General features: G+C 43.5%; 1 protein-coding gene across 1 annotated transcript; it reads left to right on the top strand.

The window, feature by feature from the left end:
* The first annotated feature begins 281 nt into the window (after nucleotides 1-281).
* On the top strand, nucleotides 282-14,828 carry ccdc71 (coiled-coil domain containing 71). The gene is made up of 2 exons (XM_083938692.1): nucleotides 282-344; nucleotides 11,217-14,828. Exon 2 carries the CDS (start codon nucleotides 11,227-11,229, stop codon nucleotides 12,295-12,297), a length of 1,071 nt encoding a protein of 356 aa, XP_083794818.1. The 5' UTR covers nucleotides 282-344; nucleotides 11,217-11,226; the 3' UTR covers nucleotides 12,298-14,828.
* The last annotated feature ends 1,673 nt before the right edge of the window (nucleotides 14,829-16,501 follow it).

Raw genomic sequence — 16,501 nt, 5'->3', positions numbered from 1 at the left:
ACGTCACAACTCACTTAGGTTGCTTAGTTGAGGGAGAGCTAACGTTAACTTCCTGTATACTCACCGCGGGGTGAAATTACAACATATGCTTGAACTATATTGGAAGTCTTGCGGGTTTTGTTAAAGAAATAATTTTTCTCGGAGTATTTTTCAGTCACATTGTGCCCGTTCCCCACCCCCACCCCTCGGCGGGGTTAAAAGAGCCCGCCCCCTCTCCTCTCTCCCCGGCTGCCTCCGCCTCTCTTCCCCTGGTCTGTCATCCACACCGCTGTTGTTGCAGCCATTTTACCGTGGAGCGTCGGCACAGCGGCGACCGGAGGATGCCGAAACAGCGACGTTAAAAGGTAATTCCGCTTCTCTGTTGAGCACTTCAATTCACGCCGGTAACCTTCAGCAAATACGTCGGATAATGTCTTGGCGAGCAGGGGGCTCACGCCAGCCGGAGGGCGCTGAGGGAGCCTCCACAACTCGTAGCTGCCCAGACAGAGGAAAGATTGCTGGGAGAGTGTTTGGGGAGCGAGGCTTGTCGCTGGCACTTCACAAGTCTGTGTAAAAAAAATGGCGACGTCTCTCATCAAAGCGGTGAAAGTTGTAAATGAGCTTCTGTTGGTGCTCACGAGTGTGTGTTTGGCTACAGTTGGAACGTTCAGCGGCGTTCCACACGTTCTGATTGGCGCGTTCGTAAAGGGGGGCGCTCGAGAGCTACAGACCGCGGAACGGTTGCGCACGCGTTGTGGCTCGAGCGTTGTTGGCAAGTCTCGTTTTTTTTGTTTATTTTTATTTTTTTAGCGATTTTGACAAAAAACAAATAAACACCTTTGGAGGTTTCTTTGTTCTTACCAATAGAGTAAACACACCAGTCTGTGTTGTTAGCTTTGTTGTTATCTCGCAGACCTTTCAGCGAACAAAGAGCCAGAGAATCAAATTGTATCGCAAGATCGGGATGGTCTTGCGAGCTTCATTGTATTTTACTCGCAGATCAGTCTGGTAACTTGCGGCAGAGAAAATTTGGGGAAGCGACTGAACCAATCAGCGTTACACAAACAACAAATAACCTTAACCGGCATGTTGTCTACTTTCTGAGCTCTGCCTCGACGCTGTTAATATGTCATACAGTTTGTTGTTCTAATTGGTTGATTTGGCACGAACTAGATAGGTAGTGCTAGCTAGATGGTCTATCCAATCAGCATCCATTATTTCCGCCCCTTCCCAAAAGATCGCTAACCAAGAGTTCCCAGATGGAAATGCGAATAAATCCATCTGGCCGGGGTCAGGTTACGAAAATTGAGGAAGTTATTGTGTTGAAAGTATTTATCCGTGTAGACGCTAAATCTTAATCACTGAACCAGTCACCGAACAAATCTGGCATACTACGCAGTTGACCACACTTTGGGGCGTCTGTCCACTTGGCGTCTACTACGCACTATTCTGGTGACCTTTCTCCTAATTTGGAACAATTGAAAAAAATTACACTTTCGCACAGAAAAAAACTACGTTGACACAGGCCCTATGTTAGCAGCTAGCTAGCTAAGTTACTGCTCCACTCTGAAATCCATTTTTTTTTTCAATGGCTTGTGTTGCGACACATTTATTTTTTTCACTGCAGCTCAAACAGCATTGTGTCTGAAAAGCTATTTAGGTTAAAAGACAGGTTTAGGGTTATATCTCGTCACTAGTTTTGTTGACCTGTTATCCCGCAGACTTTTGAGCAAACAAAGAGCTAGAGAATCAAAAATTGAGTGAGTTATTGTGTTGAAAGTATTGTGTTATAGCTTACCCTTGTATATGCTAAATAGTATCCACCGAACCAGTCGGCGAACAAATCTGGCATACTATGTAATTGACAACACTTGAGGGTGTGTGTCCACTTAGCGTCTACTACCCACAAATGGGCTATTCTGTCTTTGTTGTGATATGCTGTGTCCCTAATCACGCACTGCATTGTGAACTTATGTACTTGCGTGATCAGTAGACCTAATTTCCCCAGTAAGTGCTGTCTTAAATCAAACACTGTCGCCAACCCTAATCGGAAATGACGATCGTATTTCTTCTTCTGTTTATTTTTCCAAAAGCTTTTCCAGCAACTTCTCTGACCCCAAATCCTTGTGATTCTCTTTTTACATGTATAAAGTGACTCTAGTTGTCGCCGCTCCGTTGCGCTGTTGTTGCGCTATTTTCCAGTTTGAATTAAGTCCCGCCTCTTCCGCTACATAGACAAAATGGCGGCAATTGAGGCCGTTGGTTGGCCGTTTTTGAGTGTGCGACTGGATAAATTCAGTACACTGAAGGGGAGCAGTGTTGACCTTTCTCCTAGTTTCGAACAATCTGGAAAAAAACGACACTGGCACAGGCCCTAAGTTAGCAGCTAGCTAGCTATCTTTGGTAAGTTACCGCTCCACCCTGAAATCCTTTTTCGTCAATGGCTTGTGTTGCGGCATATTTGATTTCACCACAGCCCAAACAGCGTTGTCCACAAAGCTATTTAGGGTTAGGTTAAAAGGCAGGGTAAGGGTAACATCTCGTTACTTAGAAGGTTATAGGCTAACTTATAAGTTCAAGCAACCACAGTACCAGTACGGCAGCGTATGGCTAAGGCCACAACCCATTCCGGGAAATGGTAAACAGGAGATCCTGTAGATGTGAATGAAATTTGCCCTGTGATGGCTAATAACTAAGTTTATATGTGTGTATTTTTGTTCAACAAATGTTTATTGTACAGACATGTCTAATAATTTAACTCATAACTCAAAATAAGGTTGTAGCCGATGACGGTAGCTAACCGCAGCAGCCTCCCACTCAAGCTAGCTTATCATCAGTAGTAGCAATTTACTACGCTGCCAGTGAATATTCACGTATCTTATGAGCCTCATATCTCACTTCGGTTAACCCACTACACAACAGCTCTTCGGTATTTTCACAATCTTCTCTGTAACAGTGCGTTTCTTTTCCCTAAAAGGGGCGTGGCCTTGGTGATGATGCATCGCCAGTCTGGTGTATGTATTGTGTTGTCATTTAACCATGGTCAAGCGGCTACCCCTTTACCCCCTCTATAGTTACTCTTTATTGAATGAATTGATGTATCCCTGACTGTAAAATTGTAGTTTAGTACAGACACAATTTAAAGAGGCTTTGAGAGCCATGTGACTTACTGGTGCATGCATGTTCTCGGCTGAGTTGAGCGAGGTGGACTCCTTCTGTGATTTCTGACCACAGTCATGAAGCTGAAGCAGGAAAAGCTAAGACTGAGCTACTGTAAGATATTTTATTGAGTTTCCTTTTAATGAAATGCTCTGAATTACTTCCCTCAGTTAACTATGTAGGGGATGATAAGATGAAAATTAGAGAATAAATTATTAATACTTGATTTATTCTGAAATGCTGCTTTTTTAATGTTCAGAATTTGATAGAATATCCGCTGTAGCTATGCCACTGCTGTACTAGCATGCTTTTTTAAATAACCAAGGCATTTTAACATAAATCTTTATTTTGTGAAAAAAACTGAGCACAATCCGAGATCAGTAACTATTGTGTCAGAACAGAAGATTTACACAATGTTTTCTTAGGGCTATCCGGCTGTTAGACGCTATTTAACGCCCTTTCAAAATATGATTTCCGGTTCCAAGCTAGTCCAAGCCTTGTGTTTCTACAACACCACAGTGCCTTGTTCCCTGTTGTTTGACCAGATCTGAGTTTTTAAACAACGTAATTGTCATTTTAGTTCTTTCTTATCGATGCAAAAGATGCCTAACTGACGAAAGAAGTGATCGTAATTGTTCACATGTTCGGCCGTTAACTGTTTTGTTTCAACGGAGCGTTTGGACTATAGACTATAAAAAATGGGCGTAGCATACTCGTCAGGGTCGGTTCTCTCAACTTGATCCAATCGTACTCGCCTATGGGAGTTGCCATCTTGTCAGACTTTGCCTCATTTCCTTTTACCAAAAAAAGACATTGATGAGATGTTGGGGAGGGGGACATGCATCCATCTGGCTGACGTTTACCTCAGAGGCTAGGTGAGGGTCAGCGACTAGCTGTCACTCAAGAGACCACGCCCCTAATTATTCATAAACTTTAACCTCCAATAAAATAAAAACTAGCCTGGTACAAAAAAATACAACCCCCTTAGTGGTGTCATGGAGATATGACCTAAACATACAGACGAGAATGTTTTTTTGTCCCATGCCTTAAATATATTTAATTATGCTGTGATAACGGTTTAAGATGGGGGGGGTCAATGAGAAACTGCTCTATTGTGCAAACTACTCTTAGTGGACAATTGGAGAACTGCAGTTTTTGGCACTTCCTGATTGGATCAAACCAGGAAGTCGCTGTGGGTGTGGGCTCGGTTTGAGTCCGTCCAAAGCCCCCTGATTTGCCAAATTGTAACCCAAGTATGATTTGGAAATCACATTTTGAAAGGGTGTTACGTCAGACGTAACAGCTGGATAGCATTAAAAAATGAACAGGAAGTGTAGAGGCCACAGCTTTGAATGACTTCAGCACTTCTGCGCCCACACGACATAACTAGTTTCTCACACTGCTCTGGTTTGATCTTGGTCCATTCTTCTTCAGTCTCTTCCACAGTTCACTAACTGTAGTGGTTTCTTTTAGACATTACTTTGTTGCCAAAGATTTTCCAGAGATTCTCTATGAGGTTTAGATCTGGACTATGGGTTCAACATTTCATTGTTTCAAAATTTTGAGCTTTAAGGAACTGCGTAACCTGTTTTGCAGAGGGCATTGTCTTGCATAAAAAGTGCAGCTGATTGGAGACAATTGCGGTGAAGGTATTGCATGTTGCCAAAGGAGGTTCACATAAACATTTGCATTCACTCCGCCATGTAGCTGTACAAGAGGCCCAACTCCTGCTGCAGAAAACATCCCCCAAACTATGACACTTCCTCCTCCAAATTTAACTGACTTCTTCAGACACATTGGGTTCAGTCTTTCCCCAGTCCTGCGAAGCACATAACGTTTCCCATCAGACCCAAATAAATTAAACGTACTCTCATCACTGAAGTGCACACTGGAATTCGATCGTCATTAACATGTTATGCCCTTAAATATTCCTGTTTCGGAGGCCTTGCCCACTGAGGTCAAACACGGAGAGAAGAAACACTGGTTAAAAAAAGCGACTTTACCGACACAGGTATCGGCATCCTGACATCCGAGATGGAGCAAAATAAAGATGTGCTTTTTGGCAGTGGAATAAAAGGGGCCCATAAAAACGCTGTATGGAAAAGAATAACGGAGGCAGTCAACCCGAAGCAGCGCTCCACTGTGAACCGTGTGCGTGTGTGCGCACTGTTGAACCTGCGCTCCTGGTCTGTAGCAGGGTTTATTAGGTATTCCATTAGAGGATAGCCTTTGTCACCTAGAAGAACCATACCAAGATGTTAATCATCTGATACCTTGTTTGAGCTGTTTTGAAATATAAGAGAATCATTTGTGTGTCCCTGGCCACCTGGCCACCACGTTTAAAAGCGATAGCTTGGTATCACAAATCACCTGTACATTTATCGAGTGGTAGTTTTGGTGAATGATGAATGCGTGCTATAGGAGGATCGTTTAATGATCGTTAAATGACTCCTGTTGGGATCTGACGCTTTTCAGTATATAAAATTAACATGACTTTCGGGGGGGGGGGGTGCCGCGCCGCACTGTCAGTGACACAGGCTGGCAGTGGTGCGGAGCGTAGCATGTTATTACGTAAACCATTTCAGGAATGCCTCAGTAACCTACAGAGGTGTGTGTGGATAGGTGGAGGAGCACGTCTGTCGAGTTGAAGAGAGAGATGGCAGATGAGCAGACAGCTGTAGCCGGTGATGGTCGGAGGAGAGAAGAAATTAGCTGTTAAACTGTTAATTTTCTGACGCTGGTTTGTTTCTTTAAACAGCGCCTCTGCTAACAGAATGGCATTTCTCGTGTACGGGGAATATCAATAACCGGGGTTCTCTGTGCTTATGTAGACACCATATTCTGAATTAGGGATGCAAACAATATAAGATAAGAAATCACTCAATTAAAATTAAGTAATTGCGTTTTGAACCTGTAATTCCCCGCCAGTCCACGTGAGGGCGTGCTTGACGCCAGACGTACTTGAAGCACATGCGGGAACACAAGCAAAGTAGTTCTTTGACCACGACGACAACAACAAAACAAACAAAAAGTGGTTAACATCAGGCTAGAAGTCATAGTCACAGTGTCGCATCTGACGGACCTGAAACCTCTGTATGTGACGAGCTGCCGACAGACTGTCTTTGTCGTTCTCTCCACTTGGAAACGTATCTGTTGTTGCAGTGAATTTCATTCATTCATTCGTTCATCTTCAACCGCTTGTCCCTGTCGGGGTCGCGGGGGGCTGGAGCCGATCCCAGCTGACATCGAGCGTGAGGCGGGGACCACCCTGGACAGGACGCCAGTCTATCACAGGGCACATAGAGACGAACAGAGACAGACAACCATTCACACCTACGGGTGATTTAGAGTCTTCAATCAACTGAACACCTGCACGTCTTTGGACTGTGGGAGGAAACCGGAGAACCCGGAGAAAACCCACGCAGACACGGGGACAACATGCAAACTCCACACAGAAGGGCCCCAGCCGGGATTCAAACCTGGAACCTTCTCGCTGTGAGGCGACAGTGCTAACCACTTCATTTCTGCATCTATTATTAATTTACCGTGTGTGCCCCTACAATTTCTGGTTGCGCTCCTAAAATTTTCAGTTGGGGGGCCACAGAGCTGCTAGTGAAAAAAAATTAGTCTGGAGCCTTGAATGTATTCTTCTATTCAGGAAGGATTTTTTTTTTAATGCTCTCGATATTAACGTTTCCAATGTCAAAGATGACAGCCTGTGTAATAGTTTGATATTTTCTTTTCAGAATATGTTTGATATGCTACCAAAACACTAACAATGGCCTGTGCTTGTTATAAAAACACGACAGTTAGCATGAACGCTTACTTAACGCTGAAAATGCCATAGACAGGTTAGCGTGATTAACAGCCAGCCCGGTTAATGTTTTTCCACATGAACCAACATCTGTTTTAATTTAGTTTCACCAGTCGGAAAGAGTTTTACCCCCTATTACCAGATGCTGCATGGCCCTAAAGGTCAACTGCCATCTAATGAAGCTATCAGTTAGCAGCATCTGTAGGCAACAGGACAAGATTTGGGTAGTCCTGAAATATTAGCCATTGCCCCCATCAGACGGAAAGACGTTTTTTCTGATATTGGGTAAAGGTGAACATCTGTGAATTATTGGCCATGAGTTTTTAAAAGTCCTTGAAATATATGTGGCTGCTTTGTCTGTGTGCAGGTGTGCAGTCCTTGTTTCTGTCTGGCACAAGCCCCCACCAAAGCAAGTTCCTGTTTGAACCAATATGGAAGTGCCAAAAACCGCAGTTCTCCGAGTGTCCACTAGGAGTAGTTTGCACAATAGATCAGTTTCTCAATGACCTCCAAGTTAAAAAGGCCGTTTTTCACAGCATAATTAAACCTATTTAAGACCTGGTACAAATAATCATTCTAGTCTGTATGTTTAGGACGGTACACCTGTGAATGTTCTCATGTGTCCAGGTCGTTGTTATCCCCAAAGCCATTTCAGTCAAAAGCAACTGGACTTATTTGTCTAGGAAGACGTTTCACCTCTCATCCAAGAAAGCTTACAGCTAGGGCTTATGAGCCCTGAAAATATGTTGTTGTTTTTAAGCAGATTTTGTCAAGACAGATGTCCATCTTCCACAGAGCTGGGTCTGTCTGACGTTCCTGCTGTTATAGGGAAGGTTTTCATTGCCACCGTACTCTATGGAGGAATTGTTGTCTATGTCCTAAATGAGTCAGAGAGTGTGGTCTATACCTAATCTGTAAAGTGTCCTGAGATAACTTTTGTTATGATTTGGCACTATAGATAAAATTGAATTGACATTAAACGGCATGAATAGATACAGGACGAAAGTGTACGGCGGCACCTTGCACTTACTTTGAGCTTCAGGCAGGGCGCCATGGTTACAGTTGCTCAAATGTTGAGTTCAATCTCTCATAAGGGGACGATGAACGGACACACTTCCCTCTGTCCTTGGTGAGATCGGCAGGCTGCTTGTCCCAAGCATTTTGAGCTGGAGTTCCAAGTACCGAGCCAGTGCCACAGAACGTGAGAGCGGTTCATTACCACAACGCCGTGCAGGAAATCTGAAGCTGGTGGTTGGCTGGAAAGGCTCGTCTAATCCAATCACGCAAGGCTGGGTTGCGGTTGCAACTGCAGGCAGAGGCGGACGGACAGTCTCCTAACTCCGGCTGCTCTCCGTTGTCCTGGTTGCGGTACTAGTGTTCACTGGGAGTGGTTTAAAAAAAGATGCGTTTCTTTGCCATATTTCCTCCTTGTTCTGTCTTTAGACTATGTAAATTTACCAGTCTGCTGCAGCCCTGGATGTGTGCTTATGGAACTAGCGGGAATCCTCTTTAATCAGTGACCACGAACGTTGACAACGTAACTTCTGTGAACCTGAGTTGATTAGGCCTCAACATGATCAAAAATACACGTAATAGCTTACGTGTGTCAAAATAATTTCCATAATAGTCATACGGAATGTATAAATTGTGCAAAATATTTTATTTAATATTTAATTATTTTTCAGCCTTGGTCGCTGGCCAATCAAAGCTTTCCGTCTTGCACAATGATCATCACTGGGGAAGTAGGTGCATGAACCAACTCCCAGTAACAACAATGTAAACAACAACGGTGGTGTGTATGATGCTGGCTGACCAAAGTCCACATATAATGGTTCCACCCTCTCTATGCTCAACCAGATTTCACCCAACTCCACTCACATTGCTCACCATTGGTTTTTATAAAGAAAGCTGAGTTGTGTTTACCAGAAGAATGGCGCTTCTCTCATCCCGATGGTCATGTTTGCCGTAGATGCTAACAAGGCTCGTTTAGATGAAGGGTATAAAGGCAGGGACCCACCAAGCAGACATTAAAGAACTACTGGCGACGAAGGCCTAAGTCCTGCGTCAGCTTGGGAGGAAATAACTCTACATACCAACGCAGAGGTTTTCTGTATTTGTCATTCTAAAAGGGAAACTAGAAGAACGGCTCAACGGCTATAGTTAGCCTGTTAGCACATTAACAACATAACTCGATGTGGAAAGAACACACGGCGAGTAAACAATAACACACAAAAAAATACTCACAATTTTCTCACAAGCTCAGTGTCTAAAAAGAAATCTTACCTGATAAGACAATTTTGTATTCCATTTTGCAGCCTCTTGATTTGATTGCCTACTTTCCTGACTTCAGTTTCTCTTCTTGTGCACTGATCTGAACTGCCAATCAGAGCCATTTCTCTCAGACAGGCTCTGTTGGCTCTGACACTGATTAAACGTGCTGGACTGGCCAAAAAAGCAGCTGACAAAGGCGGCAGCCTTGTGCCAACGGTTCGGGACATTAACCAAACTTAGAACGACTCCTGACGGTGGGCGTGGTATGTCGCCTCGTAAGCCTTAGTTGTACAACTGGTGCTCAACTGAGAGGAGGTTGCAGTGGTAATGAGCCCACTGCAGTGGTTCTCTCTGCAGATTTACTATTTCTTTATATTTGTTGTGTTACTGTCTGCTGGTCTGCCTGCGTGAGGCGTCTGATTACACTGCTGCCGACAGTAAACTAGCTTCTCCCCCGAGCTTTAATCTAGCAATTAAAAATCCCCTGCCTGTATGTTCACAGCTGCGGTACTTCATGTTTTAATATTCAAGTGACTTATCAATAATATCTTGCAGTAAACTCAGCCGAAGAATGCTTCAGCTTCTGGGCCACGTTTAATGAGTAGTAGGAAGGTCAAGGGTCAGAAGATCACAGAACCCAGAAGGAACATAAATGATGATGGTAGAGAAACATTCAGGATCGAAGAGTAGAACCACATATTGTTTGTTTGGATTTGAACAGAATAGATAAAACACTGAACAGATGCAAATGTATGATTGTTTTCCCAATTGACACAGTTTGCCTCAATCTGTCAGAACTTCATGTTATGCATATTGTCACAAACACAGCACTGAACATACTCAATATGCACTCTTACGCACCGGTGGAGGTGATAAACTGTCCTCAATGGGTGATATACAGCAATTCAAAGCACTTCCATGACCACGGTAGTAAGCGAACACAGTTTCTGTGGAGAAACATGTACGACTGTACTTCACAAAGAAAAAATAAAACATTAGTGATTGGTTCTGTGTCGGAATCATAGCCTTTAAAGATGAACGACAGTGACGCCAAAATATTCTGGATACCACCATGTTGTTAGTTTGTAAAAATCGTAAGTCAGTCAGGACTTTCAATCACGATGTTTTCTCACCGTTTTTCATTTTTTTAACATCAAATACCTAATTTAAACCAAGCTTGTCACAAACAATTAACACTTGACGAAACAGCAGCGTGACAAGACAATGACAGAAACCATCTTTGGGAAAAAGTTACCTATACGGCAGCCAGTCAAAAGGGACAATTTGGCGTTTTGTACCATTTTTACTCTATGATCTGAATGAAGAAGGGACGAAGTCTAATAAATATGCCAAGTCAAATATTTGTTTAGCTAGAGCTTCGTCAAACTGGTCAGCCATGGTTATTTTGGGCGGAACCCGAATAGAAGGTCTGCTTTCTCTTGGTTCATGCCTTAGCACGCCCAGCATCGCCACCCGAGCTGCACCTCGCACTTGCAGGCATACAATTTTCATGCGTGAAATCGATCACGCATTATTTGAAGCAAGGGTACTGCCGTACTTTCGTGGACCATGTTTTTGTCCGTAATTGGCTTAGAATTCATTTTTTAAAGTGTTTGAAGGTTGATCATTGCGTGAAACAATGATTATGAAAGAAAGGGGGAAATTTATTTTTGCATTGCCGAAAGCCCTTTTTCTACATCATTCTTTTCCCCCTTTAACCATACATGGCTCATAAAATCAGTTAATCTTTTTCTGCGTTGTCTCACCAACCACTTCTTTTTGCCAGCCAACAAAAAGCTGCCCTGGGAGAGTTCAGGGTGGGACGTCCACAATATCACAAAAACAAAGATTTGGCACTAAAGGAAGGTTGATTTCTCCTCTTTCAATAGAATGGGGACCAAAGGGAGTTGTAACAATATACGGTTGCATTAAAAACATTCTTGTAATTTTCTGTGTTTCCGTCTAAACAAATGCTTCCTTTTATTTCCGACAGGACTAGAAACATGGCTGGCGCGGTGCGAGGTCCCGTGGTTGGCCGACCATTGGCATTCGCCAATGAAGAGCGGAGGGCGGTTCACTCCTGGTCCCGTATCTCGTCTGCGGGTCACAACGTCCTCCTGGATGCTCTGAAGATCCTCAGCCCGATGTCCTGTGACCTCTCAAGCAGTGAGGAGCTGGTCACCTTCATGCAGGAGCTTGGTGCAGAGGGCCACACGCCAACTGTGCTAGGTAGCAAGGATGTATACCGCTATCGCTCTATCACAAGCCAACCCCTGACTGAAGACATGCTGAAGCCACCAAACAGGAACGTCAGACCAGCCGCCAAGAGGAAGGGAAGGAAGCCCCTGGCCAAGAAGAGAGATGTGCACCCATCCTGGAACACTTCTGAGAAGAGCAACCCCAAGATTCAAGGGGTCCGCCCTCCAGAGATGCTGGTGAACCATCATAATGCCATCATCTGCAGCAGGACAACTAGTCGGACTGTAGAGATGTCGCAGGCGCTGCAGTTGCGGCCGTGCCTCAGACTAACCAACATTGAGGGCATGTCTGGCTTCCATACGGCCAGACTCCAGATCCACACTTCCTGGGATTCGTCCTCTGAGGCACCCTTTTCACAGCAACAGCACCCTCTTATGCTTTCAGGAATACCTTTGCAGCCTTCTCAGAATGGTGGTGGGGCACCCACCAAAGCTGTGGCCTTGTTTAGCCAGAAGAGCCTGTCCTGCCCCATCCGATCGGACGGTGCCCTCATTGGAGATTCTGCACCAGTCTTCTATGTAAATGAACGGGCATTCCCAGAGACTCACACAGAGCTGACCAGCAATGGCTGGAGAAGCAACGGCTTCCATCGAGATGGTCGAGGTCCCAAGGAACTGAACAATCCAACCAGGCAAAGAAATGGCTGGAAGGACAAAAAAGGTTTTAGATGGAAAGTGATTAAGGTGGATGACTCTCGCTCTGTGGCCGAGGCTCGCAGAAAAGCGCAGAAGATCCTGCAGGTCAACCTGTCCCCAGTAATTCAGATCCAACCTCTGAACCATGTGTTAAGAGACTTCAGATACCAGAATAAGTGACAATCCCACCCCGAACCCACACACATGGTTTCCTTTAGAAGATGTTAGTGTTTTACATCCATTAGCCTGTACCTGGCTGAGCCCCAGTGTTCACAGCAGACGTCTTACATGGGTTTTTGTGATCTCTGCTGAGTGTTGGAGGCAGAGCAGTTCGAGTCTGGCTGTGGAAGTTCTGGTTCTTGACAAGGGCACTTGGGATTGAAAAGCATTTGAAGTTAGGTAATGCTTTCCTGATCAGGCTGGGAAATGACTATTGGCCAAATGCTGGTACATTTTCATGGTCTACTTTACGTTATACAATACTTCAACCAACCATCATTCTGCTTTGAGTTGACTTCCTGTTAGCCGATGTTGCTGATTGTTGAGACACAGCATCCACTGTGAGTGTTCGGTCCAAGAGGAATTTTCTGCCCTTGCTCACGGTTGTTTTAAGAGTATTTATACTATGTTTTATTGAAACATTTTTTTACTTGTAGCACTCTCTGTGGCACCCTTTTTTCCACTGGAGAGAAGGAGAAAATAAAACTAGTGGTGAGACAGGAGGTGGTTGGTTGGTCCCAGCAAAACAACGGAACTAAACAAAAGGAGGGAAAAAGAGAAAAGTGTTGTTTGTCTTCCTTTTTTGTATTTTTGTTGTGTTTCCACTGGAAATCCGAAAGGCTCTGGGAGTTAGTACAGCAGGGAATCGAACCCACGGCCTATATAGAGATGAATTGATACCTGGATGATTTGTTTGAGCTACAGTCCTTCACAAAGTGTTCCTTTTGGTTTAGTTTATCAAAACATGGCGACATAAGACTTACATTTAGCTGTTGGGTGAATTGATGTCTTGCAGAAACAAAACAAAGCAATGAACTGCAGAAAATGGTGAGTATGGAAGAGGACATGGGCCAACATTTTGACTTCTAAGAGTCATCTTTAAATCGTAATTGTGGGAAAACATTGCAAAAGATCAGACATCAATCCCTAATGGTTTCTCAATGTTAAAGTTGTTGTTTGGCGCAAAATCACCACATGGTCTTTTTCGGCACTTATACGTCAAATAAGACATCAAGGCATTTTTGTTCGGGTAACAACTATAAACGGAGAAATCCAGGAGAGTCTATAGTCCAAATTCTGACTTTGCCCTTCAAAATTCCTCCATCCTATGATGTTGCCCTATTCCACCTTCCATTTAAGGTGTTTTCCACCATCAGCTGCCGGTCTATGCTGCTCGAGATTTGCTTTTGTCCAACACATTTCTCTAATTCACTGAAAATGTTTGTGGTGACACAATGTTATCTTGAGTTGCTGGCCTGTTTGTTTCATGCCCAAACAATCTACTTTATAGTTTCTTGAATTCCTGCTGTGATCAAACTGTTGTGGCTCACCTTAAATCTAAAAGAAATGCACTTTAAGAGTGCGACAGTGCTTTATTGTTGTGGTTTCCTGAACATGAAAGTCGTCCATATTCTTATTTCCGGCATTATGTAGAAATTGTGGGCAATAATCTCACAAATACGAGTTTGACTTACTTTGAACCCACACTGGTTTTTGCTACAGGTGCTAACTTTGCAACGTTGGTGATGAATTAAATGACTGGCACAAGAATGTCATCACATTTCTGATTTTGTAGTTCAGATCGGAGCATTTAGGAGCAGTGATTTCCTGACTTATTCTGAGGGAGTGATGGAAATGCTGCCCCCTGCAGGTTAGGACGAGTATGCCAAACCGCCTTGTGTGTTTTCTAAAGGGTTTCTACTGTGAGGAGCCACCTGAATCCATTTTCAAGTCTGTGAGAAACTCCTGTGAATTCCCGTAACAAAATAGCTCACGATGTTTGGACAAAACCACATTCCACTTGAAAAAAGTTTGGTTTTGACCTTTAAAACCGAACTTACACACAAAATCTCAACTCATAGTCCACTTACTATGTTTCTCTCTGGAACTTTTACTCATTACTGAGCTCAAGACCATTAAAGGCCAGTAATTGGACCTGGATTGAAGGTGTTACATTATTTTTCCTTTTACCCTAAAAATAATATCTCAGTATTGACCACTTAAACCACCAGGTAAAGATTACAAGTCCATGTAACATCATCCAGGTCAGTAAATGAGGACCATTGTTTCAAAAACCACGAAAAAGATAAAAAAATAAAACTGATAAAAAGAAACACCAAGCATCTGTTCCTGGTTTAAAAGCTGTGGACGCTGTTACGGGCCACATGGTAGAAAGACCTCATCAGATTTAAAGTGGAAATCTGTACTTCTTTGGTTTTAAGCCCATGCATTATTCACAAATTAGCAATCTCTAAATCAGTTTAATCTGAGACCACGTCAGTGTTTGGTGGTCGACTTTACAGAATTCCACGTCCCTGTTCTGGTGAATTTTACATTCTTGTCTGTCTGTATGCAGTCATGTTCATGCCCACTGACACGTCCCTTTTCTAGATCTTTCTGTTAGTCTTGTTTGTGCAACACTTGTATAACATTGTATTTCCTACATGATCTTTGAAAACTCTTTTATTCAATAAAACCGATCTCAAAAGAAACTGCAGTGGTGGCTTTCGGTTATCCGGTAATTGCCGGCTATTGACGAGGAAAATCTGTTGAAGTCTGTCATGTTTAAACGTCAGTACGGTGAAAATACTCCCCTCAAAGCTGCATGCCTTACTCTTAAAACTGACATTTGTACCAGATCCAGCAGAAAGTAGGAGCGGGAATTTCATTTGGGGAAAAAGAGGACAAAGTTAGAGTTCGACTGAGACAGAAGAATTTCATCTCTTCACTTAAATATGGACGTAAAAGACAGTTATCAATGAACAAAATGGAGCGTAAAGCACAGGCGGATTATTATACGATGGGCCCCTGGGCATGGACACGTAAAATTCCTTCCTTTTTCCAGAAGCACGTTCGGGGCTCTGTGAATGGCATGAATGACTGAGCCCTTTTGACTGTGTGAAAAAAAAAGGCAAAGTTTATAACAGTGGCTTCACGCAGAGGTCCTGGCTTAGGGGCCCCCTGAACCCTTGGGCCCCTGAACCCATCGGCCCATTCAGAAATCCACCCGTGATGTAAAAGGATTAAACCATAGTCTGTATAAAAAATGGACGTAACATACCCGTTGGGAACCATTTTCTCCACTTGATCCAATTCTCCTCGCCTACGGGAATCGCTATCTTGTCAGACTTTGACTCCGCCTCATTTCCTTTTACCAAAAAAGGACATGTATGTGACGTTGGGGGGAGGGAGATACGAGTACCTCAGAGGAGAAGTAAGGACCAGCGGCTAGCTGTCACTCAAGAGGCCACGCTGCTAATTATTCTTAAACTTTAACCTCCAATAAATAAAAAAAACTAGCCTGGTACAAAACCCCCCCTCAGTGTTGTCATAGAGATATGACCTAAACATACAGACTAGAGTGTTTTTTTGTCCCAGGCCTTAAACAGGTTTAATTATGCTGTGAAAACGGCCTGTTTAACATGGGGGTCAATGAGAAACCACTCTATTATGACACCTGCCCCTAGTGGACACTCAGAGAACTTTAGAGTACTAAAGCCCTATTCTGATGGGATTAGTTTAATGTGGGGACGTGGGGTAAGGTCATTTTTACCAGAGATTTTAGTCCTGTCCAAATGTGCAAGGTCAGTTAAAGTTACGGTGATTTTTAGCTTCTGTGAAATGGTCTGAAAAAATACCTCAGGTAAAACTAGTCCCATCTGAATACGATCCTCTGTAAAAACTGAATTGCAAAAGCTGCAGTTCTCTGAGTGTCCACTAAGAGCAGTTTGCGTATTAGAGCAGTTTCTCATTGACCCCCATGTTAAACAGACCGTTTTCACAGCAAAATTAAACCTGTTTAAGGCCTGGTACAAAGAACATTCTCGTCTGAATGTTTAGGTCATATCTCCATGACAACAGAGAGGGGGGTGAATTTTTTTGTACCAGGCTAGTTTTTATTTTATTGGAGGTTAAAGTTTATGAATAATTAGGGGTGCAGCCTCTTGAGTGACAGCTAGCCTCTGGCCCTCACTTCTCCTCAGAGGCTAGTTGTCAGGATTAGCATCATTAGCATGCTAACTCCGTCATCTCCACCTGGACTGTGGTCATTCATTTGGTGGCGTTACCATAGTGACAAGATGGTTTGCTCTTTGATCAACTGTACAAACAGATGGTGTAGGAACACAACATGTTAACGTTAGCTTTGTTATGCTTATTAAATAGC

Source organism: Echiichthys vipera (assembly GCF_963691815.1).
Source record: "Echiichthys vipera genome assembly, chromosome: X".
NCBI lineage: Eukaryota > Metazoa > Chordata > Actinopteri > Perciformes > Trachinidae > Echiichthys > Echiichthys vipera.
Note: the sequence above shows the minus strand (reverse complement) of the source record. Positions and strands in the feature narration are given on the sequence as shown.

What these genes read in the sequence shown, in the direction of transcription:
- ccdc71 (XM_083938692.1), top strand. Translation starts at nt 11,227, where the DNA reads ATGGCTGGCGCGGTGCGAGGTCCCGTGGTTGGCCGACCATTGGCATTC.